Here is a 24,312-nt window from a genome sequence, read left to right as displayed (position 1 = left end):
TCGACTTTTAATAATGTAATATGTTACATTTAGATTTATTTAACACCGTTCAGTTCCCCTGATCCTGACAGCAGCAACTGCCTCTGATAAGAAGTTTTCTTTGGTAGTGGAACATGACAGAGGTCTTTCAAAACACTGGGACTGTCTCCTGTCAGGCTAAGGCTGAAGAGGTGCAGTCGAATTAAGAGATTGATTGACACCTTTTTTTTTTTAAACCAATAGATTATTTCTGCTGCCTGGTTTCTGGGACAGATTCTTCAGGCTTATAAAAAATGTGACACAGTTCTCACTTTAAACAGTGCCGAAACATTTAATAAAATCATACAAAACATGTTAACAATGGAAAGTAAATGGTGGAAACAGTAATTTGTGCATTTTATGCATTCTTAAGGCATGGCTGCTAAATGTATGAATGAATCTGCAAATAAACACACATATACCAGCTGAAAAAAACACAAATAGGCCAGCTGTTGTATCACTTAGCTCCAATTGAATCCCACAATTCCATAATCATTTATTCTAATCACTCAATCGAATAGACATAATTTGGATTCAAATTTTACCAGAGTAATTAGTCACCATTGAAAATATCCTAAGCTTGAATGTTGGTGCTAACAGACAGGTTGGCTCAACAAGAATCTTAAAGGGTAAACTGACACAAAAGGGAATAAAATCATTGTACTTTTTGTGTGTTTTCTTTCCATTTATGTTTTCTAGTTTTGACTGGTGCCAAAGGAAAAGGGGATCAAACTTACCTCCACAGTGTTACAATCGCTTTTCTGGTGTGCTTTTCACTGACGGAAAATTTATGGTCAACGCCAACAAGTTAAAATTCATGAAACTTGAGAAGCAGCTGAAAACTGGGGATACGATTTTTACCTCTGGAAATCGTGCTCAGGTGACAATTTGCTTTTTTTCATCATAGCTGACTTTATCTAGGAATTTTCCAAATAATGAGCACCAATTTGTTCTTGTCAACACAAAATTTGCCCATGCAATTAATGAGGCTGTTACATGTGATCTACTAAGAATATCTGCACAATTAATAGCATAAGAAGCTCAGTGCCAATATGTCATGAAATTTTTTTTTTTTGTTTGTTCGTTTTTTTATTTTATTTTTTTTATTAGTAAATAAATCATAACAGCATCACTCACTGCGTGGGATTCACAGTTGGCAGCTTAACCGCACTTCCCTGTGTGGTTTACATAGGGATACCAGGTTATTCCACCACCTTGACCTTGAGCTGAATGCACTTTAATGGGATTTGAGTTGCACTTGTGGCTGTTCTTTTGTGATCAAGCTTCCAAAACAGTCCCCTTCATTCTCTCACTTGATCAAAGGTGGCAGACCCTGAATGACTTTGTTATGGAGTCCATTGGAGGCTATAGCGGATATAGAGAAAAAATAAAGGAAAAAAATCATTTTACGTTTGGAAATTGTAAGGGCCTGTATGGGAAATGAAAACAAATTATTTACCTTTTAAACTTGTGCAATAATCCTTTAAGTAACCTGATGTTTCGGATTTTTCTCAGAAAACCTCTAAAAGAGCCAACATTCAAAAAGAGTTTACCCGGTGGCTCCAAAACTGTCATGAAAAGTTTGACAAAGAGGTGAGATTTATTGGCTATAAAGAAACTGTGACGCGACCAGAATTGGAGACTCAGAAAAAGCAATATCCCTGGGCAGTGTTTTCCTCCATCGAACTTGATGGCAAAAGATATGATACAGGGAAAACTGTAAGTGCTTTTTGATTCCTTATACGACTATATGTATGTATGTCTGTATATGTGTGTATGTATTCCATGGAGGCCCAGTGCAAGGGAGATTGGCAGTCATGTTTAGCTTCTTCCATTTTGTAATAATTGCTCCAACATTGGACCTTTTTTTGTCCAAGCTTCTTGACAATTTCCCCGTAGCCCTTTCCAGGCTTGTGGAGGTGTACAATAACGCTCTAGTGTCTTTTGACAGCTCTTTGCTCTTGACAATGTTAGTAATTGGATACTTACTAAATGTATAGGTTGGACAGGTGACTTTAAGCAGCTAACGACCTCCAAGAGGTGCATGTAATTTAGGATAATAAATGGAGAGGAGGTGGACATTTTGAAGGATAAAGAAGAAGAATAACAGGTATTTAAGGGTCAGAATTCTAGCTGATAGACAGGTGTTCAAATACTTATTTGTAGCTGTATCATACAAATAAATATTTAAAAAATCATATGTTGTGATTCATCTGGTGTTGGTTCAGTAAGGTACACACAATTCCAAAAAAACAGCACAATGACTACCTGTGCCTCTTTATTTTGGCCTACTGACTGATTACGAGATTGTTGACACCCTTTGGTCTCGGTATTTTCAGTTATTTTAGGGGCACCATCATTTTTTGCCCAGGCCTGTTTCATATTTTTTTTTTTATAATTTTGTTAAAGCATGGCTATAGCAATGCCTGACTTACCTTTGTTCATTTTCCTAGAATTATTTGCTGTTATTACTATTTTAAGATACAAGTAATTCCTGTTACCATTGTGGGGTTTTCTTTCACTAAACAAGGGTTACCAAATTTTGTTCACTTGTGTAGTTCTTTTTCTTTTGTTTTGTTTTAATAGCCTTAACAGAAACAAGAAAGGTAGAGTACAATACACTTTATGACAGAAGTTAAGGTAAAACATTTTTAAATAAAACACATTATTTGGATGAAGATAAGAGTTCTTAACTGGACACAAGTAAAACTTTAAACTAGCCAGCTTATCCTATTTTTATAATAATCAAATGGTTTTGGTCTTTTTTAGGCATATAATATAATTATACACATTTAAAAACTTTTTAGACTTTATGCGATTCTATTTAAAACTGAATGGCTCGTTAAATATTCTTAGCACCCACTGCTGAAGAGATTTGTTAAAAAACCTAAAACATATCCTCAAACCTAAATTTAGCAGGGAATACATAATTATAGGAGCAATTGTTACAATTGACAAGTAATAGAAGTATATGAACTATAACAAAAAAAAATGGATAACTGATGCTCATTGTATTATTTTCTTTCTTTCAGCTAAAGTTTCAGAAGACACCACAAATTCTTTATGGGTCTGTGATAAATTTTCTCTTGTATGGAAATCATCAAGAAGACTTGTTTGCCACAGGTGGAGAAGTGAAGATCAAACGTGTAAGAAAATGATTTAGTATGTATGAAAAAACTGATTGAAGGACGTTTTTATTGTTGGCATTTTATTAAACTCCTGTAATTAAGCAAAGCAACACTGCTTAACTTTCGACCCAATTTTTAGCTTTACTTGTTTAATATGACATCTTTTTTTAGGTCAATATACAGCAGTTAATATACACGCAACGGTTGAAATAAGAAATGAGAATCATTTACTTTACCATTGAGTTACGACCCAGCGTTCATGGGGATGGACGTCTGTGTCTTTGGCAGGCGTAGAGCTAACAAGCTTTTATTCTACAAGAATAACATTACATAAAAAAATTTAAGTATTGTATGTCATTTTTTTTTGCCTATTCAAAAAAAATATTCTTAAAAATGTGATTTGTAGGAGCCTGAAGGACTCTATGATGAGATGACCAAGGTTATACCCATTACTAAAATTGACAGAACTGCCACTGATGAAAGCATCAAAAAACACATTGAGTCTGAAAGGAAGAAGTAAGGCAATATGTGGAGGAAATTTTACTTTTCAGAAATGTTTATTTATAGTATTTCGTTGTTGTGGAATTGTATAATATTTGTTTTATATCTTTATTTTTTTGCACCTATGTAGAATTCTTTTGCTGAAAGGGTACTCATTTTTATATAAATCGTTTGTTTCAGGCTACCAGAACACCTAAAAGTGGACTGGCCAGAGGGTAATCCTTTGCCTAAAAATGCTGTTTTGCTTGCTGGGACTCCTTTAGGTATATTGTTGCAGTGTCTGCATGCCGCTTATTAAAAATATTGAACACAAAATCTATTTTTGATTCTTTTCCTCATTAACAATACCTTTGTTTTAGGACCTCTCAAAGTTGAAATTCTAAATGGAGACAAAGCCCCAATCTCATCAAGAATACATACAGGGGGCAAGGGGCCAAGGATAAATCTGGGAGTTTTGCTTCAGGTGGAGTTCAATGGTAAAATGATCTTTATTTATAATAGAAAAAATATTGCATGCACTGTCTGGAGTTTTTTCTGTGGATTAATTTGAAGTTAAAAACCATTGACAATATTAAGCCTTTAAATTTCCCAGAAAGGCACTTGGTTTGGCAATTATTTTGGAGAACCTTGTGCTTGTTTGCCTATAATTCACTGAAATTATTTAATTTTTCTGACTTTTCCAAAAAGAATTAACCTTTTAACATTGAATTAACTCAAGTAATTTATTTGTTAATGGGCCCTTATTATGCTACATTGAAAACAATGAGACCCCCAGAGCATTTTATTTCTGTTTGTGCGGGGAAATTCCTCTCAAAGTAGCAGACAAGTAAACAACACTGCTATGATGTATATCCACTGTGATGAACTAGTTATGAGTTTATGGGTTTAAACCTTGCATAACCCTCCGGTTGAATCATTTAAACCACTGATACCCCAATTGTTGGACGAACTGCATCTCATAATACTGTAATATTTGTAGGCTTGATGTGCATAGCTCAAATTTTAGCTCTCACTAGCTTTTCCTGTCTTCTATCCTGTCACCTTTTGCTGTGTCAACAATAAGAACACTATTGGAAAGGAGTTCCAGACTGCCGCGCTTAATTTGGGCAGTCATCGGTCTTATGGACATCATAATGCAATCAACACACACTGCAAATCTACTGGTAGATACAAATAAAACACTACACACAATATCCACTGGGATCATCAGAAACCAACAATCCTCATCATACTGGGCTACATTACCCATCAGAAACAGTGTTCCAAAACAGGGTCAAACTCATAAACATTGCAAGTGTGGTTTTCGGGCCAGAAATAATTGATGTGGCTATTAAAGAATCTGATACAAAAGGGTTAGTAATGCTATTGATATTTAACCAGCTTTTGGTGTCATCCAAAACGATACAATGCATGAGAGTCTGTTAGGTGGTGAAGGGGTGGTTTGAAGAGGGTTTACAGCAGTTTGGAGAGGACAGTACAGCACAGTAAAGCTTGGATTAAAAATTGGTCCTCATTTTCCAAAACTAATATAATTGCTAATGCCATTGCATTGGGTACTCTGGCATTGCAACCATGTCCTGCCAAAAGATCAAATTTGTGTCTTGATAAAGATTGTTAAAGAATAAAGCATTGCCTAATCTACAATGTCCTGGTAGATTGCCTCATTGACATTGGATTAAAAAAACAACAAACAAAACCCTGGACCAACATCAACAGATTAAACGACTCCCTAAATTATCATGGATTGTTCAAAGGTCACACCGGACTTTAACTATCAAGAAGTCTGTTCCTCTCCATTTTCTGGGACTTTGGGACCTTTATTTCTTTGTCTTAGGTCTGCCTTCTTAGCCATAGCTGTGGAAACAGCATAATGGCTCTGAACTCAGGGTTTCTCATCTACTTATCACAAAGCTACACACTCTCTCAGGAAAAAATAAGCAAACCAAAGAGTGACATGAACACCTTACCACATTCACTGTATGTTTTCTGACTTGAAGACTTGGCATTAAAGGCTGGGTGGATGGAGATTTTACATTAGTAGTAGTAATACAGGTTCTTTATTTTTATCTGAATGGTTAATAGATGTGCGTGCTTGTTTGTGCTTTTACACAGATATATCCGAAAACATCAAGGTTTTTAGTATCACCGCCCCTTATTCAAAAAATGGATACTGGTTCACAAAAATTGGTAAGTTAATTTTTTTTATTTTATTTTATTTATGAGTACTCAAAACAGTAATTTGTTTATTTATTTATAAATTTTGTTCTCCAATATTGCTAATAAGAATAAGTGGTTTTCTGTGCAGAAAACTTGAGGAGCTTGGGGAAGTACACACTGACTCTAAATGCTGTGTTGAATGAAAATGGTGCTACGGTCTATGGTGGCAGAGAGCTGCCAAGCTATGTACATGTTTTTACAATCAAGGGTAAAGTAATTTTTTTGCTGCCAGTTGTGAAGTGGTCTGAATAATGTTTTTTTCTTTATTCTTCAGCGAGACATGTGTGTGTGTTTTTTTTTTTTTTTTTTTTGGCAGTTTAGAAGGAAATGCTGAGAGATTTACTGTGCGGTTAAGTTCCTCTCAGCGTGTAGGGGTGCCTTTTGACATTAATCTAAAGATGGAGGATTGTTATGGCCACCCCACAAAACCTCCTCCTCAACTCCAACCTGAACTTCAGTGCAGGTGGGACATTAATCAGTACTTAGTCTTTTTTTACAATCAAACTTTTCAATAATAAAAAAAAAAAAAAAACATGCTATATTGAATTTTTTTTCTCTTTTACTTTGCTTTTCACTTAATCCTTAAGTGATCTGAATCCAAGGTTTGAGACAACAGCTCGTAGTGAGAACATGATAACTATCAAAGGTGTCAAAGTCACAGGAAAACTGCCAGACTATCAACAAACCAAGGTAATTGCTTTGGCTACATTCACACAGGAGGGCTTTATGCTTAATAACATTTTTCTGAATTTAAATATTTTTCATGTGGGGGTTCATACTACTAACCTTGACTATCAGACTTCTGTCTGCATGGTTGAGGATACCAACGCAGCCAGCACATACACAGGAAAATGTAGGCTTCACACTGTTTATGAAAGTAGTAATGATGTAACTGTCATTACTGCTATTATTAAAATACAACTCCCAATGTTCTAGAGCTTACTCCCCCCCCCTACCTCACTTTGGGCCACATATAACATTTGAATAATACTGCAAGGAAGGCGTACCCTGGTGGACTGTGGAGTGTTTTCGAAGGCTGAAAGTTAGGTCCAGTCTCTGCTCTCATTTGACAGTCGCACACAGCAGCACAAACATGGCAAGCAGGGTCAAAATTACTTATTTTTACAGTAGTTTTGTTGGTCATGTGACTGAGTGACACAAAACTGGAAGAAAATTATCTAATTTATTGACAATCTTTCCAATATAGAAGTGGTTAAAATCTGATGTTTTTAGGTGAAAAGATCAGAATTGTGATAGTCAAACTGAAGTGAAAAAGTTTCTTATTAAACTTGCTACAATGAATTCACACCCAACACAGTTGGGATCAATGAAATGATAAGGGCAACAGAGAAAGTTGGGTCTAATGTAAGGACTGATCAAACACTTAGGGATGTGGCTGAATTGCAACTGTCACAAACATGATTTTTTCCCATTGCTTGTTTTTGTAATATTGTGTGGCTCTACCAAGACAATAACATCTGATGGATGAAGCTGTTTACCATCATTTGTATTTTTTTTTTTTTTTTTTTTTTTATATATATAGAATTTTGACCTTAAAGTGATACTGCCTGGGCTTAAGGATGATACAAAGACTGTCAAGCTTACCCTTTCCCCTGGTAAGACTGATTTTATTTGTGAAGATACAAGTTCTCAAGATTTTGAGTTTATGGTCTCCTAATGGCTTTGGAAATACTTAAGTTTTTTTTTTTTATTCTAATGATCCTGGATTATTTTCCAGTGTCTTTAAATGGAATATATCCAGTTGGCAAAAGGTCCAAGAAGCAAGACACATTTTTTTAAATTGCTCTAATCCTCATGAACTACAACCCCCTGCTTCCATTAGATTTTGTAATTGTCTAATTTACGTTCCAGTCCCAAAGTGACACTGGGCCTCTAATCTGTCAAAGAGGGAACACATTCTTCTTATAAATATTTACCTTTTCAGGGAATCCTCATTCACTTAATGTTGAATCAAACACTGACTCAGTGGAGAATGGAAACCCAGTCTGCTTTATGATTGAAGTCCATGATGAAGCTGGAAACATCACAGCTAAATCTAAGCAAGAAGTTCGCTGCCAGGTTTGGACATAGACTGTTGTTTACCTTTAAGGCTAGCGTAATCATATTTTTTTCTTTTTTTTTACCTTATAAGCTACATCATTCTAATAACTAAAAGCCAAACATCTAAAAATGAAGCAGCCCCTAAAACTTGCTCAAATCTTCAATAACATGCTAAGAAATTATATTTCCTATCTCCTATAGAATGTCTGGAAGGTAAATCATGCTAAACTGACGTGGTATACGTGAAAATATATTGTAGTCCATAAGCAAATTATTAATAAGCTTTCAAAAATACACCACTCTGAAATTTTTAAAAGGGAAACTGGAACAATTTCTAAGCTTTCCACAAAACAATTTATATCACTTAAAAAATCACATTACAGTTATTATTTTTCTATCTTATTTTATCTAAAATAAACACAAAAATTACGTAAAAAGTTGTTAGATATGAAAACACTTGTTCTATTTGCCATGCAATATATGTATGGAAAGGTCTGAATATGTTAAGGATATAAATAATTGGCAAATTTCTAAGAAGTTTATTTTTTATACCAGTATATTTATATAGCCTAAACCGTTATCCTGACCCTGATCTGACAATAATAAATATATTCTTAAATTGTTATTATTTAGATTTTTTTTTTCTCGGCTTTCAGATTCGGGGGTTGCCATCTGTGATAAAAGACTGCAGCACAGGAAAAGCTGAACTTGTCTCAGTTCCCATTAACCGAGAAATACTCAATGGAGAGCAACAAATACTCCAAGCTAAATTTGACATGCCTGTAAGTTAAGAAACACTGTCCTAGCTGTATACTTCAAGGTTTAAAATGTTCCCCTCCTCTCTCTGTTTGTGCAATTAGGGCCAGAAGCAGGTTAAAGCAATCACTAAGGAGCTGGTGGTCATGCCCAGCAATCGTATCTGTCGCATGGAGCTTTTCTGTAAGAGTAAGGAAATGCTGGTCTTAAGGAACAATGAAAATATTGATTGGCAAGCTGGAGGAGTGCTGGAGAACCTGTTTTATAAGCTGTATGATGAGGCTGCAAGAGAGGTCCCAATCACGGCTGAAATTGCCTCCAATATTAAGGTGTGTTTGATATGAAGGACTTCTGGCTTTTTTAAGGTTGAATTTATTGGATTTTTATCTCACTGTGTGTTTCTTATTCTATAAATGTCAATGTGACTTTGTTGTCTTTATTTAAGGTTACATGGAAAAGAGACATTGATCAGAGAGATTTGCTGATGGGAAAGCTACCAGATCTACATGTTAGCACTCATGTGCAGGAAAAGCACTACTACGAGGTCTCCTACCGGGACAAGAACGTATCCTCCTGCTTTAAAATTGTGTAAGCACAACTTAATGACGGTGACTTAGTTTTTTTTTTGTGTGTGTTCTTGACTGTACCGCAAATGAGCATATTGAGGGAAATGTCAGTTTTTGTTTGTACCAAGTATAATTTATGACTGAAATAAGCCATAAAGACAAGAAGTTACATATAAGTGAAAAAAGGCACTATCCAGGTATTATCATCAGTCTGCACTATTCTTGACTTGTTAATGCAGCATCATTTCTAGACCTCTAAATAAATGGTGATAATTGACACAAACAATACAAATAATACAAATAATCTATATGAAAAGGTGGAAACATTTCAAATGGCCAACTATTATCTTCTAAATAAGGAGCTCTGTAACCATATGCCCAAGCATGCGTGTATTAGGATAACAGATGTGTGATTCAATCTCAAATCATGGTCAAACGGTTTATTCTGCACACGGCATAAATTCAAAAAGTAAGAATTTTTTTAATACTAATATTTTAACTCTAAGTTAAACATGTTTCTGTAAAAAAATATATTTTCTAAGCTACTGAAACTCATTTAAATCAATAATTATAAACAACAAAATTATTTAATGATATCACAGTTCTGTAGCAATTTTATGTTTGAGAGTTAAAGTGTATTTAGAAAATTTTGGAAAGCAGTCAGATTAGCTTTTAAACTTATTTAAAGCAGCAGTAAGAAACAAAGCAGCTCATACTGCAAATATCAGGAGGTATAGATTCATTATTCAGCTTTGTTGCATTTAAGTACCCAAGTAAGAACCAAGTTGGTGAGTATAAGTTGCAATTCCAATAAATGCGACTGAGCAACTGCTGCATTTCTGTTAAATCACATAGTCATAGCCAGCTGCTGTAGTTCATGAATGATTTGGTGTAAAACAAATACTGAGTAATAGGGGGGGTATAATTACTTTTATTATAGAGCTGTTATTTTTATTAGTTGCTCTAAAAACGTACGTGAATACTGTGTACTTTTTAAATGTCTATTTTTGACTCTTGAAATTGTAATGTTAAAATCCACCTTTTCCACTTGAAAACCAACTTCCTTCTAAAAATTTACATCCTTGTTGTTCTTTTACAGACCTTGCCCAGATGAACCAGCACAACTAAAATCCACTCTGACTCAAAGCACATTAAAGCTTGGAGAAACCTTATCTGGACACATCAGTGAGCTTATTACTAAAAAAATAATGCAAAAATGTTAGCTTGTTTTATGTTAGCAGGGTAGGACATAAAGAAATTGTGTTAAAGTGACTAAATATGATTAAGTAAATACCAAAAGCGGATGCATTATTTTTTCAGTGCACCTGGCCAGTTAAAATATAGAGTTTTAGATTTACATCATATTGTGATTTATCTTAATCCTTTTACACAGAGTTGCAGCTTGTGGACAAGTATGATAATGTATGCAAGAAGCTCACCCCCATGTGTGCTCAGTTGTTTTCTGTGGAAGCTGAGGGTCTGGACAAATCAGAAATCAAATTCAAATGGAACGTAAGAACACAGATGTTTTAACTGAAAATCAATAGGAATTTATTTATTCTGTTAAAATGTACAATTTATTTCCAGGGAATGTCAAGCCTATTAAACTCCTCGTTGTATTTTTAGGAGCGCGGCAGCTCAATTGGGGTGATGGGAATTCGTTTCCTGTCAGTGTCTCCTGGTCCCAGAGTCATTTGCTTCAGTTACAAACACTTCACTAAACAGGTCATCCTCCAAGTAACACCAGGAATGCCTTTCCAACTTAAACTGGTCAGCGGTCCGGAACAGGTAAAAAAAAACAAAAAAGAGCAATAGTGGGAGATTTTTATAATTTATTCTTGTTCATTTTGAATAAACCTCATGGGGTACCAACGCAATGCTGGTTTAGTCTTAAGTGTATTAACCTAAGAAGGTTCAGAGTTCGATTCCCAGAGTCTTTCTGCATGGAGTCTGCATGTTCTCCCTGAGGTTTTCTCTGGGTACTCCGGCTTCCTCTCACAGTCCAATAACATGACTATTGATTATATATATATATATATATATATATATATATATATATATATATATATATATATATATATATGGGGTGGGTGCACTATACCATTTAATGAATTATTACTTATGTTCCAATTGATTACATCCTTAATACCTTTAACTTAATTGTTCAGAATTTAGTAGTTATTTTACTGCCACTCTCAACCATAAGTAGCATATGCAGTTTACTCATATGCGTAGCACAGACCGATTCTGTTTACATGCTTTATTCATTGTACGTGCAGTTTTTGTAAATCCCTCTCAACCCCCCGTCATTCACTGCAAAAAAAAATTTCTCACCACACAATTTAGACTCCTTATTTGGAATACGATCAGGCCCTATACAGATTGATGTAAATAGGTAGTTCCTATATGTTATGTTATAAAAATATATTAAATGACCTCCTTCCTTAAAAAAAGATTGAGGTAATGGTGTAGATATTTTGAAACAATAAGCTTTCTTCTTTTTTTACATGCTTGTTGAGTTATGTATGCTAACATCTGATATCACTACATCTTTTTGTGTTGGTCCTCCATTTGTCAGGGTTTGGTAGTGGTTTGGAGGACCCAAATGCAGAGGCAGAGAGGCTGAGGTGAATACTTGTAGATTTAATGATGAAAATGGTTAACAAAGGTAGGAATCCAAAAATCGAACTAAAAATGTAACAGACCAGAACCATGGAGACGTCAAGGGAAAACATGTACAAGGAGCCAGGGAGAGACGAGGTGAGACGACAACAGCGAAGACAGGACCAGCAACAACAAGGAACCAACAAAGAGTGAGAGCAGAGGGAGAACATAAATAGGTGACAGACACAAAGGGAGTGCTAACGAGCTGACAAGGAGCAGGTGTGAGAGGAGACAACGAGGGAGCCAAGGGGAAAGGAACACACACACAGGCAATAGAGGACAACAGAAAAAAATGAGAACTAACATAAATCTAGAAATTACAACAAAATAGGAATTAAACCAATAAAACTAGAAAACAAGGAGCAAAGTAAAGCACAACATAACCAAAACCATGACACCAATAAGCTGGTGTCTTTCTAGGATATACAAAGCTCTTCACTTAATTTCTGTGTAACCTCCTGATTTCCGATGGAACATTAACAACTTTTTTTGGTCTTATTTAGCCATTGCAGGTATTGAATTGTCAAGGTATTCCAACACCATTTACTGTCCAGCTATGTGATAAGTGGGGAAATCCTTCTCCGGACAAAAACTTAACTGTTGAGATGAAACCTTCACCCGAGACACTAAAGGTTGGTTTTAGAAAAGTAAACATGCCTAGCTGTCTGCAATTTTAAATTTTAAAATTTAGAAAAAGAGAATAATTCTGTTTTAACAATATTATGGATTATTGTTATTGTTTCAGCTGACACATGTTGAGTCACAACCCATGGACTCAGAAGGGAAAGTCTGCTTCACTATTAATAATCTGAAAGGTTCAAAGTAAGTCTCAAAAACGCATCATGTCCCAAGTTTGGTGCAGTTTTACAGAAACTGGGCATCCTATTTGAATTCTTTACTACTACATGCCATGGTTATGTTTTTTATATTTACTTTTATTGTCATTTTGCAATTCATTTTTTTCTCCATCAAGGGGTTGAGTTCTATCTATCAAAATCTTTGGATTTTTAAGATTAATGGCTCTCTAAATTATTGCAGTATTAGGACCTTAGAAAGTCGAGAAGACAAAACATGAGAAGTCATAAGTTCTTTTTTTATTGTAACATATGTAATGATAAACTCATACAATAAGCTTCATATCACTCATTAGATGTCCTATAACTTTGTTATGTGTGAAGGAAAAGTAACGCTGCCTATGATGCCAAACACAAACACTATTAACCGTGTTGGCAGCCTGATGCTGTAGGGATTTCTTTAACAGGGACAGGGAAGTTGTTAAAGGCACCAAATTTATATAACTAATTAGTCACACTGACCATTCAAAGGACTTCAGACTATTAACACATTCATCCAACATCACTCACTAATGCTCTCATATTCAAACACTAATATGCAGATCAGAAAGTGAAAAGGCTGTCAATGGTAGGACCAGCATGCATCTGGGTCGGCATATGTTTTTTTTTTTACCAGCACAAGAGAAGCATGGAGGAAATGTTTCTGTTTTTCTGTTTGCTTGCCTGAGGAGAATTAAACCAAGAAAACCTGGAATTTTTTTTCTTTTGCTTGCATAAATTACTTGACCATGGTGCATCTGAGGCCTTTGGGAATCTTTTTGTGTCGTCAAAGCTTGGCCACAATATCTGTCTATAAATCCAGATGAAGCTAACCCATTACATAGACTACAGGTATGTCTTGAAACAGAAGTTATAGTCTTTGGACCAGAGTCTCTAAAAAAGAAGCTGATTAGTCAATCACTTCATTTGGATGGGATTGAATTGACCTGTTATTTAAATCCCATATCAAAGAGGTTTCTAGAATTTCCTTCTTTCATCTGCAGAATATTGCAAAAAATTTGAAATGTCCTGTCCAGGTGTGATGCTGAGAAACTAGTTAATGCATTTGTTACTGCACTATTATAATTCTTTACTATCAGGAAGTCCACAAACTGTAGTTAAAAGCCTTCTGCTGATCCAAAATGCTGCAGCCAGAGTTTTGATGAAAATTAAAAATAGAGATCATATCTCTCCTATCATAGCTTCTCTTCATTGGATTCCTGTTAAATCCAAAATAGAATTTAAAATCCCCCTCCTCTCATATAAAGCCTTAAATGGCATAGCCCCATCTTATATCAGAGATCTGATTGTTCCTTATGCTCCTAAAAGAGCACTTTGCTCTCAATCTGCAGGTTTACTAGTGGTTCCTAGAATTTCTATAAGTAGAAATGGAAGCAGATCTTTTAGTTATCCGGCTCCTCTCTTATGGAACCAACTACCAGTTTTAGTCTGGGAGGCAAACACCCTTTCTACTTTTAAGGGTAGGCTTAAAGCCCAGAGCCCAGAAAACCTTCTAAAAAGGTTAAAGGTGAACTTGAAGCTCAAGGAGACTCAGTGTCAGATTGAGCCATCCATTGTTGTTTAGGTCAAAGTGGCTTAATAGGAGACGATCAAGGAGGACACTCTTGTTGAAACCAAATCATAATACTGGAATTTGCCAGACTACATGGGGACAAGCCACAAAGCATCTTAGAGAATGTCCCATAGAGAGATGAGATATATAAAAAAATAACTTTTTGCTAAGACTCATCAGCTTATTTCGCACAGGCTAAAAAAAGGAAACCTATCGATAAAAGGATACTGTCCCTACTGTGAAACACGGAGGAGGCTCTGTTGTGCTCTGGGGGTCAGGGCATGTATATGATATGCTGTGTTATTGTAGCATAGATAACCCCCTCCTCCATACCACCTAATTTTAATGTCCGGCTTTCACATCCTCTGTTCTTAATCTGTTTTATAGATATTCTGACTGACGGAACAACTATGTTTTTCCATTTCAACATTTTCCAGAGACTACCACAAATGTCAGCTAGCCCAGAGATTTTAATTTAGACAGATTTGCTATTCATTACAGGTAAGACTTCTTTCTTTACTCCTTTCCTTCTCTAGAGGGTCCTACATACTGAAGTTTAAGGGTTCCTTAAATGGCAAATCCATCCCTGGTCCATCAGTGGATCTCATTCTACTCCCTGATCCCAACAAACCTGTGAACCTGTCAGTGAAATACGATAAACATGCCAGATTCCCTGCTGGAGGCACATTTCCAGGTTTTTATTTCTTGATAAAATCTTAGTAGCCTCTTTTCTTAACAGTTTGGTAAATTAATTTTAGCTGTATGTGATCTGCAGATTTTTCAGTGACTGTGCTCTCTGAAGAGGGGAGTCAGATGAAGACATTTAAACCTGAAGATCTATCTATGTCCCTGTGGGAGAAAGGGTCGGCAACACAACCTGAAACAGTAAGTGATCAAATATCATCATGAGTCTCTCCTCATTGTAAGTAAGATATGTTCAATGATACACTTAACATCCCTTTTTCAGGACATTATGCCAAAATGCGGAAAACCTATTAAGGATGAGGAGAATCACTGTTATCGATTTAGGTGATTTAATTTTAAATAATCTCTATTTTGCATTCAGTTATTTTTATTCAAAAAGTATTTTATTAATGTCACCATTATAAATATTGTACTTTAAGGTTTTTTTTCAACATTGGCTTTTTGCTAAATGTTTAGAGGAATAGAAAATTAGGATAGCTGAGATTTTAGGGCTTTCGTTTTTATCTGCTCGATTTAACAGCTGATGCTCCTATTTCTATACAGTACAGATAAAGCAAGGGCAGGGACTAAATAAAGGCACTTATTCATAATCAAGCAACCTAAATAGTGAGCTAAAGGAATGTTAACTTTTACTTGACTAAAACAGACATCAAATGGCTTTTCCTAGACAGTTTTTTAACATGTGTGAAACTTGTGTGTGCTTTACTGCAGAGGAGAAGCAATCCCAAAACATGCAGGGGAGTATACTGTAGAGTTTGCTCTACAAAGCAACAAAACAGAGGATCAGCTTAGGACTCGGGTAAGTTTGCACACATTAATAAAGCACAGTTCGGCGTTGAGTATGCATGCATTAAAAATGTGAAATAATAATACCCATAGCGGCAAGCAGCTCTTGTAGCTTAAGGTAATTGAATGTCTCTGCCTCCAGGCCTCAGGATAGCCAGCAGATTATATAATTAATTGACATACATCTGTTCTTCTGTCTGTCTACATATGTGTCAGTAATTTGGTAGAAAACTTTACACTTCACTTTAAACAATTATTCTTTATATGCAAGTTCTGAGTAGTCAGTTCAATGGTCAGAACAAGGTGCAGGTAATCAACAGCTTTTGCCTTGCCAGTAATGAGATACCCTTCTGGGATAAACAGATGGCCCAAGGAGAAGATTCAAGCCACTGATGTTAAAACACGGAATCTATTCTCCATGCATGGTGGATTCCACCACAAATCCAGCATGCACAGATTATACACTAAGCACAAAGAAGGAGGTAGAGGCCCAGTGAGCATCAGGACGCCAATAAAGATGAAACATCCAAGCTCCATGAATACATCAGGGATAATCCAACGGATGAGGCGATTAGTAAATGTCTCAGACAGTGGGAGCTGGAAATGAAGGAACTGTAGGAACTATCAAGGGAGGAAAAAAATCCCTGCATGGGATGTACCAACTTACGGATGGCTGAAGTGGCAGGTATGGCAAATCCTCCAATGGCCAGAGAGAGCAGGGCTAAAGCACAGCACTGAAGCACTGCTCATGGTGATATAGTCATTGCCCTCTGACAATGAGCTGATCAACCATGGTGCACTTAAATACTCCACAAGGTCTTAGTGGCTTAAAAGGCTAAGTTCTCATGTATTGTTTCCAGTAAGATGTTTTAAAACTTTGTTTTAGGTATTGTGGAAATTTGGTTCAAAGCTTTTGCTGATCTTTTGATTTTTCTCCCTCTCATAGATCAATATAAAGGTGGTGGCTAATGAACCAATCAAACTGGAACCCGAATGCCAGCTAGAAACCCCAGTTGTTTTCCACTGTATAGACATCAGCAATCGAATATTGGTTGAAAATGTGACGCTAAAGATTATGGTGAGCTCCAGTCCTTTCAAGGCATCAGATTTACTCTTAACACATGTCAGCAAACAAACTCTGAATATCTCACCCAATAGGAAAAATCTGTATTTGTTGTTGTAATTGACAGCTTTAGGTTTGTTGAATTCTTTGCAGGATCAGCATGGTAATCCAGCTGGGCAGGACTTGAACGGTAAGGTGTTAATCTCAATGAAGTGTCCTGACGGAGAAATACCCAGAAGTCTCCCCTTGTTTAAAGACAAAAACAGCCACGTCCAAATTAGCTTAAAAGAAGGAACTGTCAATATTGATGTGAGTAGCACTCTTTCTGCAGCATAAACAACTTTTATGTTTGTCATCATAGAGAACTTCCTTTCACCTCACCTTTAGAGTTTAGCAATTTCAGAGAACAGTCCTGGTGAGAACGGAAGAAGATATATTCTCCTCTTCAGGCCTGAGGTGACGATGCCGCCCACATCTCTCAGTCCTTTTGAGCTGCCCTTCTATTTTTACAATGGTACACTTTACAAACTACATTTAATAACAAGCACAAAGCTTCTTTACAGATGTAGAATAAAGAAAAAATTGAAAGATAAAAAACTTATATCTCATGCAATATTAGTTTGAGAATAACATAAATGGATCTTGTTATTTAAACATCAAACAGATATTGCATTAAATACAATCTCATCGCTTGAGGTTTTTACTGTCAAAATATAACAATTTAAAATGTAAAAGTTCTACAAGGGTATTTTAAAGATCCCTGGATGGGAGTCATTCTTGTACTGTAAATGAAAGGTCAAGTGTTCTGAATGCTATATGTCAGATAACAAAATAAATTATAAGCAGCTACTTTGCATCTTATACAACAAAAGAGTAAAAATTTTAAGTCTATTAGGAACCTTATGATTATTTAATCATTATGTTTTGTGCAACTCATGTAGTTGTGGTAAAACTTAATTTAAAAAAAGCAGTTACCAAAAAGTAATAAAAAAAGTAATTATTTAGGCCAATTACTTGTAGGAGTAGCTGTACTTTTTATGTTTACTAGAGTAATATTCTTGTTTAGTATTACTACGCTAATTTAGCTAAACCTTTTGGTTTAATGTAGAATGCTGCCACTTGAATTTGTGAGTTGTAGGTTTCAGCTTTACACACAAAGCCATCACCTTTTAAAGATTTAAAGCAAATAATTAGCAGAATTCAAATGTAGACCTATTTTGCGAACCTAAAAGTCTAGTAAAACCTGAATGAGCAATCATTCTATAAAAATAAAAATTATGTTTGATATAAATTCCTGATATTCACGACTTTTGTCTTTCTCTTGACATTTAAGATGCTGAGAACCAGCAAAAAAGATGTGAACTGATGAGGAGAAAGGATCGGATGAGTGAAGCTATTAAAGAAACCAAGAAATCATTAAATTTAATTCGTGAAAAAAAGGCTTCCCTTGAAAGTAAGATATTTTTTTATATTAACGCTATATGTAACTGTTTCCCTTAAGGGCTGTATGCTTTCCACAAGGTTTCACTAAAATGTCTTTTATGAATGGGTATGTTTATTCATAGTTGAGATAGACTGGCCCTTCTTAAGATACCAGCATTTCTTCTGTTTTTTGATATGATTTCTACTCCCTTTTTCTGTTCATCCTGTAGCTTAAAATTGTATTTTTACTCTAGATGAGGTCAAAGACACAACAGAGAAAGAGATTTCTTTCAGAAATGAGCTGAAACACAAAGGCCTAAAAATAGAACACCAGTTATCAGTAAGTCCTTGTCTTTTTCAAAATTTTGTGTTCAATTGAATTCTCATGTATTTTTTCTTAGGACATGTATGTTATCTTTTTTCAGATTAAAGAAATTGCAGAACATCTAAAACAGAAGAACTTAGAGGTTGAAAAAATAGAGAAAAGTATCAGAGTTTGTTCCATTCCTAACCAATTCAGTGGGCCGGATATTCTTGGAATGGTGATTAGGGAGATTTAAAAGCAGTATTCCTTTTGAGGTCTGTGTCTATATGCGTTGTCTTGCTGGCTGCAGGTTGGCCACTTGGCTTTTGTTGCTGATGATGATGCTGCAAGGGTTATCTCCTGGCACCTGCAGGGAGACATGGACTGCGTCATCACCACCACAACACAAGCAGCTCAGAAACTCCACCAAAAAACAATGGGCAACCAGCAGGTCATGCCTCTCGACAGCATTCTTTTGCACCAAGGAAGCCGGTAAAACAATATTTAGTAAAAATACGCGTAGACTGAATCTTATTTAGAATGCATTGTTAAATAAATGTTTCCACTTTGATGGCTCTAGACTCAAATTTAGTGTTCATGTACAGTTTTAAACTATTTTAGTTTAGTACATACATTTACATTAGGGTTGGGGTTAAATTTAAGCATCACACTAATGTATGTGCTGTAGAATTCACCTCGCTGAAAGAAAAGCAGCCAGAGTTGGTGTTTGTGGTCATGTACTGGTTTCTAGTTGTACTTTGACCCTCATCCGCACACAGCTTTGGTTCTTAAACCCAACTCCCTGAGAAGGGATAGGATCTTTCTAGGTAGACTAGCTGTCAGTGTGGATATAAAAACAGACCTTTGGCTAAGTGCCCTTGTATTATATTTTTTCTGCAATAAGCCTTTTTTCCAGCTTCTGGTTGCCATAGGAAAAGCTCTGGTTGATGTCTGTGTTTATGCTCTGACCAGGGGTTCAGGTTGCGTTAGAGCACCATGGCAGTATCATGCTGTGTGCATATTTTTTTTCAGGTAGCACAGGACAGCTAGCCAGAGTTTATGGAAAGATTGATGGATCTAAATGAAAGATAATTCTAGAAAACAATCCTGTCAGACTGGATAGTTTACCGTCCAGCAGAAATACAGCTAGAGGAGCATAACAGATTTAGAGCTGTGCTACAAAAGTGTAGATCTAATTTTTTTTTTTTTTAGAATAATGCGATCTGAGTGGAAATCTACCTCTAATTTGAAATCTATGGCAAGAGCATAAAACTGAATGGTTTATAAAAATTATGATCACATTATTATCATTATTGTTATTATAATTATTGCTGTTATTAATGTTGCTATTAAAACTGTTATGCTATCAAAAATTAGATACAAGGCATCAAAAGTTAGAATAACTTGTATTACAGCTTCTTTACCAGAAGAGGGAGACAAATCGTGAAAAAATATTTAAAGAATAAACAGTAGCAACTCTTTTTTTTTCTCTTATGTAATACTCGGATAAAGTCTGTGTTTTTCTGCAAATATTTTACCTTTACAGCAATATGTATAAAACGTGACAAAAGTAATATTTTTGACCATTTTGAAGAACAGACACATCTGGATTAGAATCATTAAGATGGAAAACATAAGTGCTTTACCATCAGATGTAGTGAGTTAAAATCAAATATTTTAATTTAACTGCATCATTAAGGGGCTGCTCAGGGGAGCAGTGGGTAGCACACATGTTTACTGTAAATTGCGTTCCTAGGGTTTCTTAGAGAAAAAATAAATGAATGAATGACTTTATTTCAAGGGGCTGCACAGTGGAATTGCTGCATTGGAGCAAGAAGGTTCTGGGTTCAATTCCCGGTCCGGGGTCTTTCTGCATGGAATTTGCATGTTCTCCCTGTACATACATGGGTTCTCTCTGGGTACTCTGGCTTCCTCCAACAGTCCAAAAACATGACTGTTAGTTTAATTGGCTTCTCCAAATTCTCCATAGGTGTGAGTGAGTTCATGAATGGTTGTTTATCCTGTGTGACTCTGTTTTGCCCTGCGATGGACTGGCGACCTGTCCAGGGTGTATCCCGCCTCTCACCCATTCAAAGGTGTGACATAAAGCAAGACAGAAAATGAATGGAATAAAATATACTATCACAAGATATAATCACCTTAATATAATGAGAACAAATGGCATTTTCTTATTAGTGACAAACTTTGGAAACAATAAAACAAAACATTGGTCATTTTATAATTTTTAAACACATGTAAATTACCAATAAATAATTGATAAGTGATATTTTTTTTCCTGGGTTTTTTTTAATAGGAATGTTGCTGTGTTTTTGCCTACTTTGCCTACTATTTATGGGCTACAAGCTTTGATCACCTCACTAAACATTAAATCTGCATCAAATTTAAGACATTTTTTTTTCAGAAATTAAAAAAAATATATGTTCATGTGCATTCTTCTGCAAAGCTGAGAGTGAGAATCCATTATGGAAATATGTTAATTTGACATTCCCTTTTCAGTAAAGGTTTTGAATATCTTGCAGACCCCTGCCACACATAAAACATGGCAGAGAACTTTTTAAACCTACTGGGAACCCAGTCTTTGCCAAGGACCTGCTGATTTATCCCCACAAAGAGAGTTGTGATCCAGATAAACTGACAAAAGGTGACAAGCTTTTTCTCCGCTACATGTTATTTGGTTGTTTACCACTTTAGATTTATTATTTAAGTCTAGAGATTACTTTGATTTCCAGACAAATTTGAAGTCCTTTTTAAGGGTTCTTGTATCTTAAACAGAAATTAGGCATCTTTTAATTAAGTAAAAAGTTGTTGAATATGATTTATTTAGGTTTATGTTTACTTTACTTTGGAGGATAAACTCTAATAAGGTATTATCCAGTCTCTGAATGCATCCCTGTTGTTGCCTTACCAGTGTTTAAAAACCTCCTCGGCGACACGATCCTGATGGACGACTTTAACTCAGCCACTAACTACAGGAAAGAGGTGAGAGATTTTTACTCACAAAGTTGTGTCATCCTAACCGGAAGGACTTATTTATTCTCTAAATGTGTTACTGTTCGCAGGTTGTGGAGAAGGGGATATTTTGTCCTACCATATTGACCCGAAAGGGAGACAGGGTCAGTGGCAGGGGCAAATTCGGAGGGAAAAACAACAGAGCACCATCAATTGACCAGTTAAAAGTGTTTGGAGCTCCTCTACCACCACACTACTACACACTGAAAGATCAAATAGGTGACAGCTCATCCTAAAACTTTCTTTATTTGCCTATTATCCTGAAATATTTGTGAAAGCCTGGTATTTTATTTTAGGGCTGAAACAATTGGATTTAATCATAATTAATCGATTATAAAAAACATTGTCAACTAATTTCGTAATCCATTAATTGTTAACTGGAGTGTAGAGACTCTTAATCGGGCCTTTAACTGACAGAGCAGCCCACTTTGAGCAGCAAATACAAAGATTGTAAATAGAAATGTAAACATTTTGCATTTAAAAGAAAACAAATCATTTTTGTCTGTCAATATGCTCCATCCAAAACTCATTTGGAAAAGTTTCAGTTTCACCTGGTTTAATTTCATAAAAATTATTCTTTAAGGAACCTTTGGCTATCCGATTATTAATCGAAAAAAGAATATTGACAGATTAATCAGTTGCAAAATAATTGCTACTTGCAGCACTTTTTACTTTCACCATTAAAAAGACATTTTGTAAAAATATCTGTAAAATAACCTTTTTTTATCTGACCTTTTACAACTAAAACATCATTTGATGAACAAACTGACACCTCAGATGTTCCACGCCGATACATCTTTAAGCCTATAGCCTATTTTTCTTGGATGTACTTCAGGAGGATGTTCAGCAGATGTGATGTCAAGCCCGTCATTGTGAAACGGGTCAAACCAATTGAAGTGTTAAATTCAAGATGGATTATGTGGATATTCAGAAGTGACTGGGATCCAGCTCAACTCAGATACCAATAGCAACTCAACATAACGTGAAAAAGTAGAAAGAAAAAACCAACCTGAAGAGGCAGCTGCAAGAATGACCCAAAGAGTGCTGCAGTTCTGTTTTTCTGCCACAAGTGGCAGTATAATTAGAAAACTCAATCATGCTGATGACACAATCTGTTGATGAAAAAGGTTGCAGAGCTTTATTTCCTAGGAGCAGTAGCTACCAAGTGCTGCTGGTAGAATGCATTTGATCCATGATCATTAGAAAGTGTTAATTATTTGAAGGTTTGCTGTGAAAAAACTCTGTTATCTGAAAAATACCACAATACGGCATAGCAACAAATCAGAATGAACTAAAAACTTTCTGGAATATTGTAATTTGTTCAACTTAGGTAAATATGGTTTGCCCTAAGGATCAGTTCAAAGTTGAAAAAAAAAGTGAACTCATTCTCAACAATTAGGATTGATAATTTCATAATCAGGAACAGTATAGTGGCTTATCAGGAATAAACTAACAGACCAAAGATTTAGAATGTTTCAGTTGTCCAATTACTATCCAGTCCTAAGATGATTAAATAGGAAATAGATTTATATATCCATGATAAATCTGTCTGTATGTGTCTGTAAACATTCATGTTTTAAAATATAAATTTATTTCAGATGCGCTTCGTGAGTACCAAGCACTAGTGGAGAAAAAAGAAGAAGCAGAAAAGGAGCTTAATGACCACAAGTTAACAACTTTCGATGAAATGCTCCAAAAAGACACGGAGAGAGAGAAAATCGATAAGGAGCTAGAAGAGATTGAAAAAGAACTTGGTATGCTTTTCACCTTTAGTGATTTGATTTATTTCAAGTTCTGTGTAACACACACAACATTTTCTTTTTGATTTGTAGAATCTGTATCATTGAGACCAGGGAAACGAGCTTCTGGAAGCTTGGAGTCGCCTGTGATCCTTTCAAAGCGCCCCAGAGAGAAATCTATGGACAGTCCAGAAAGATTTTAGCTGAACTCGGGCTATGGCATCTTTATGTCTTTATGTTACTGTTACATTTGATAAACTGTTACTTAATTTTTTTGCTTATTTTTGGACTTCAAATTGTGAGCATGATGCTTTTTGATGTTTTATTTTTTTGTGTATCATTGTGTGCAACACTTTGGCAAACTGCATTTGCTCAATATAAATATTTAATCTGATTTGATCTCTCACAGCACGCATTCAAGTACTTTCTTTGTCTTTGCTTCATATTCCTCCTTTATGCAAACTTTTCTTTAGTGTTCCTTTTGTTATTCTTGAAATACCAAGAACTGAGAGCCATTTACAGGTCCTCATAATATTAGCATGTTGTCATAAAGTTAATTATTTTCCATAATGTAATGATAAATCTTGAACATTCATATATTTTAGATTAATTGCACACTAACTGAAATCTTTCAGGTCTTTTATTGTCTTAATACAGATGATTTTGGCATACAGCTCATGAAAACCCAATATTCCTATCTCCCAAAATTATCATTTCATGAAAGAGGTCTGTAAATGAGCTATGCACCTAACTATCTAAATCAACAGATGAACTCCAAACACCTGCGAAAGATTCATGAGGCCTTTAAAACTCCCAGCCTTGTTCATCTCTCAAGACCCCAATCATGGGTAGGACTGCCGACCTGACTGCTGTCCAGAAGGCCATCATTTACACCCTCAAGCAAGAGGGTATGACACAGAAAGATATTTCTGAATGAATAGGCTGT

The 24,312-nt window shown here is 35.6% G+C and overlaps 2 protein-coding genes across 2 annotated transcripts in view; both read left to right on the top strand.

Annotated features, from left to right (window-relative positions):
* Positions 1–23,569, top strand: part of LOC107085383 (structural maintenance of chromosomes flexible hinge domain-containing protein 1-like) — a 34,626-nt gene extending 11,057 nt beyond the window's left edge. Inside the window, exons 12-43 of the mRNA XM_015375668.1 lie at positions 718–898; positions 1,534–1,737; positions 3,051–3,164; positions 3,553–3,662; positions 3,828–3,910; positions 4,007–4,123; positions 5,760–5,834; positions 5,953–6,072; positions 6,186–6,327; positions 6,452–6,566; positions 7,408–7,480; positions 7,810–7,943; positions 8,582–8,707; positions 8,786–9,010; positions 9,127–9,269; positions 10,347–10,432; positions 10,641–10,759; positions 10,874–11,035; positions 12,415–12,543; positions 12,657–12,733; positions 14,854–15,011; positions 15,093–15,202; positions 15,285–15,346; positions 15,734–15,821; positions 16,755–16,886; positions 17,025–17,198; positions 18,908–19,089; positions 21,132–21,259; positions 21,527–21,597; positions 21,678–21,846; positions 23,226–23,381; positions 23,460–23,569. Coding sequence (XP_015231154.1) covers positions 718–898; positions 1,534–1,737; positions 3,051–3,164; positions 3,553–3,662; positions 3,828–3,910; positions 4,007–4,123; positions 5,760–5,834; positions 5,953–6,072; positions 6,186–6,327; positions 6,452–6,566; positions 7,408–7,480; positions 7,810–7,943; positions 8,582–8,707; positions 8,786–9,010; positions 9,127–9,269; positions 10,347–10,432; positions 10,641–10,759; positions 10,874–11,035; positions 12,415–12,543; positions 12,657–12,733; positions 14,854–15,011; positions 15,093–15,202; positions 15,285–15,346; positions 15,734–15,821; positions 16,755–16,886; positions 17,025–17,198; positions 18,908–19,089; positions 21,132–21,259; positions 21,527–21,597; positions 21,678–21,846; positions 23,226–23,381; positions 23,460–23,569 — 4,075 coding nt within the window. The remainder of the gene's footprint in view (positions 1–717; positions 899–1,533; positions 1,738–3,050; positions 3,165–3,552; positions 3,663–3,827; positions 3,911–4,006; positions 4,124–5,759; positions 5,835–5,952; positions 6,073–6,185; positions 6,328–6,451; positions 6,567–7,407; positions 7,481–7,809; positions 7,944–8,581; positions 8,708–8,785; positions 9,011–9,126; positions 9,270–10,346; positions 10,433–10,640; positions 10,760–10,873; positions 11,036–12,414; positions 12,544–12,656; positions 12,734–14,853; positions 15,012–15,092; positions 15,203–15,284; positions 15,347–15,733; positions 15,822–16,754; positions 16,887–17,024; positions 17,199–18,907; positions 19,090–21,131; positions 21,260–21,526; positions 21,598–21,677; positions 21,847–23,225; positions 23,382–23,459) is intronic.
* LOC107085377 (structural maintenance of chromosomes flexible hinge domain-containing protein 1-like) lies at positions 17,213–18,959 on the top strand. The gene is made up of 4 exons (XM_015375663.1): positions 17,213–17,385; positions 18,205–18,324; positions 18,548–18,633; positions 18,719–18,959. The coding sequence occupies exons 1-4, from the start codon at positions 17,334–17,336 to the stop codon at positions 18,851–18,853; spliced, it is 393 nt and encodes a 130-aa protein (XP_015231149.1). The 5' UTR covers positions 17,213–17,333; the 3' UTR covers positions 18,854–18,959.
* Positions 23,570–24,312: the final 743 nt, after the last annotated feature.

Source organism: Cyprinodon variegatus, unplaced genomic scaffold, assembly GCF_000732505.1.
Source record: "Cyprinodon variegatus isolate N-32 unplaced genomic scaffold, C_variegatus-1.0 Scaffold123, whole genome shotgun sequence".
Classification (NCBI taxonomy): Eukaryota; Metazoa; Chordata; class Actinopteri; order Cyprinodontiformes; family Cyprinodontidae; genus Cyprinodon; species Cyprinodon variegatus.
Note: the sequence above shows the minus strand (reverse complement) of the source record. Positions and strands in the feature narration are given on the sequence as shown.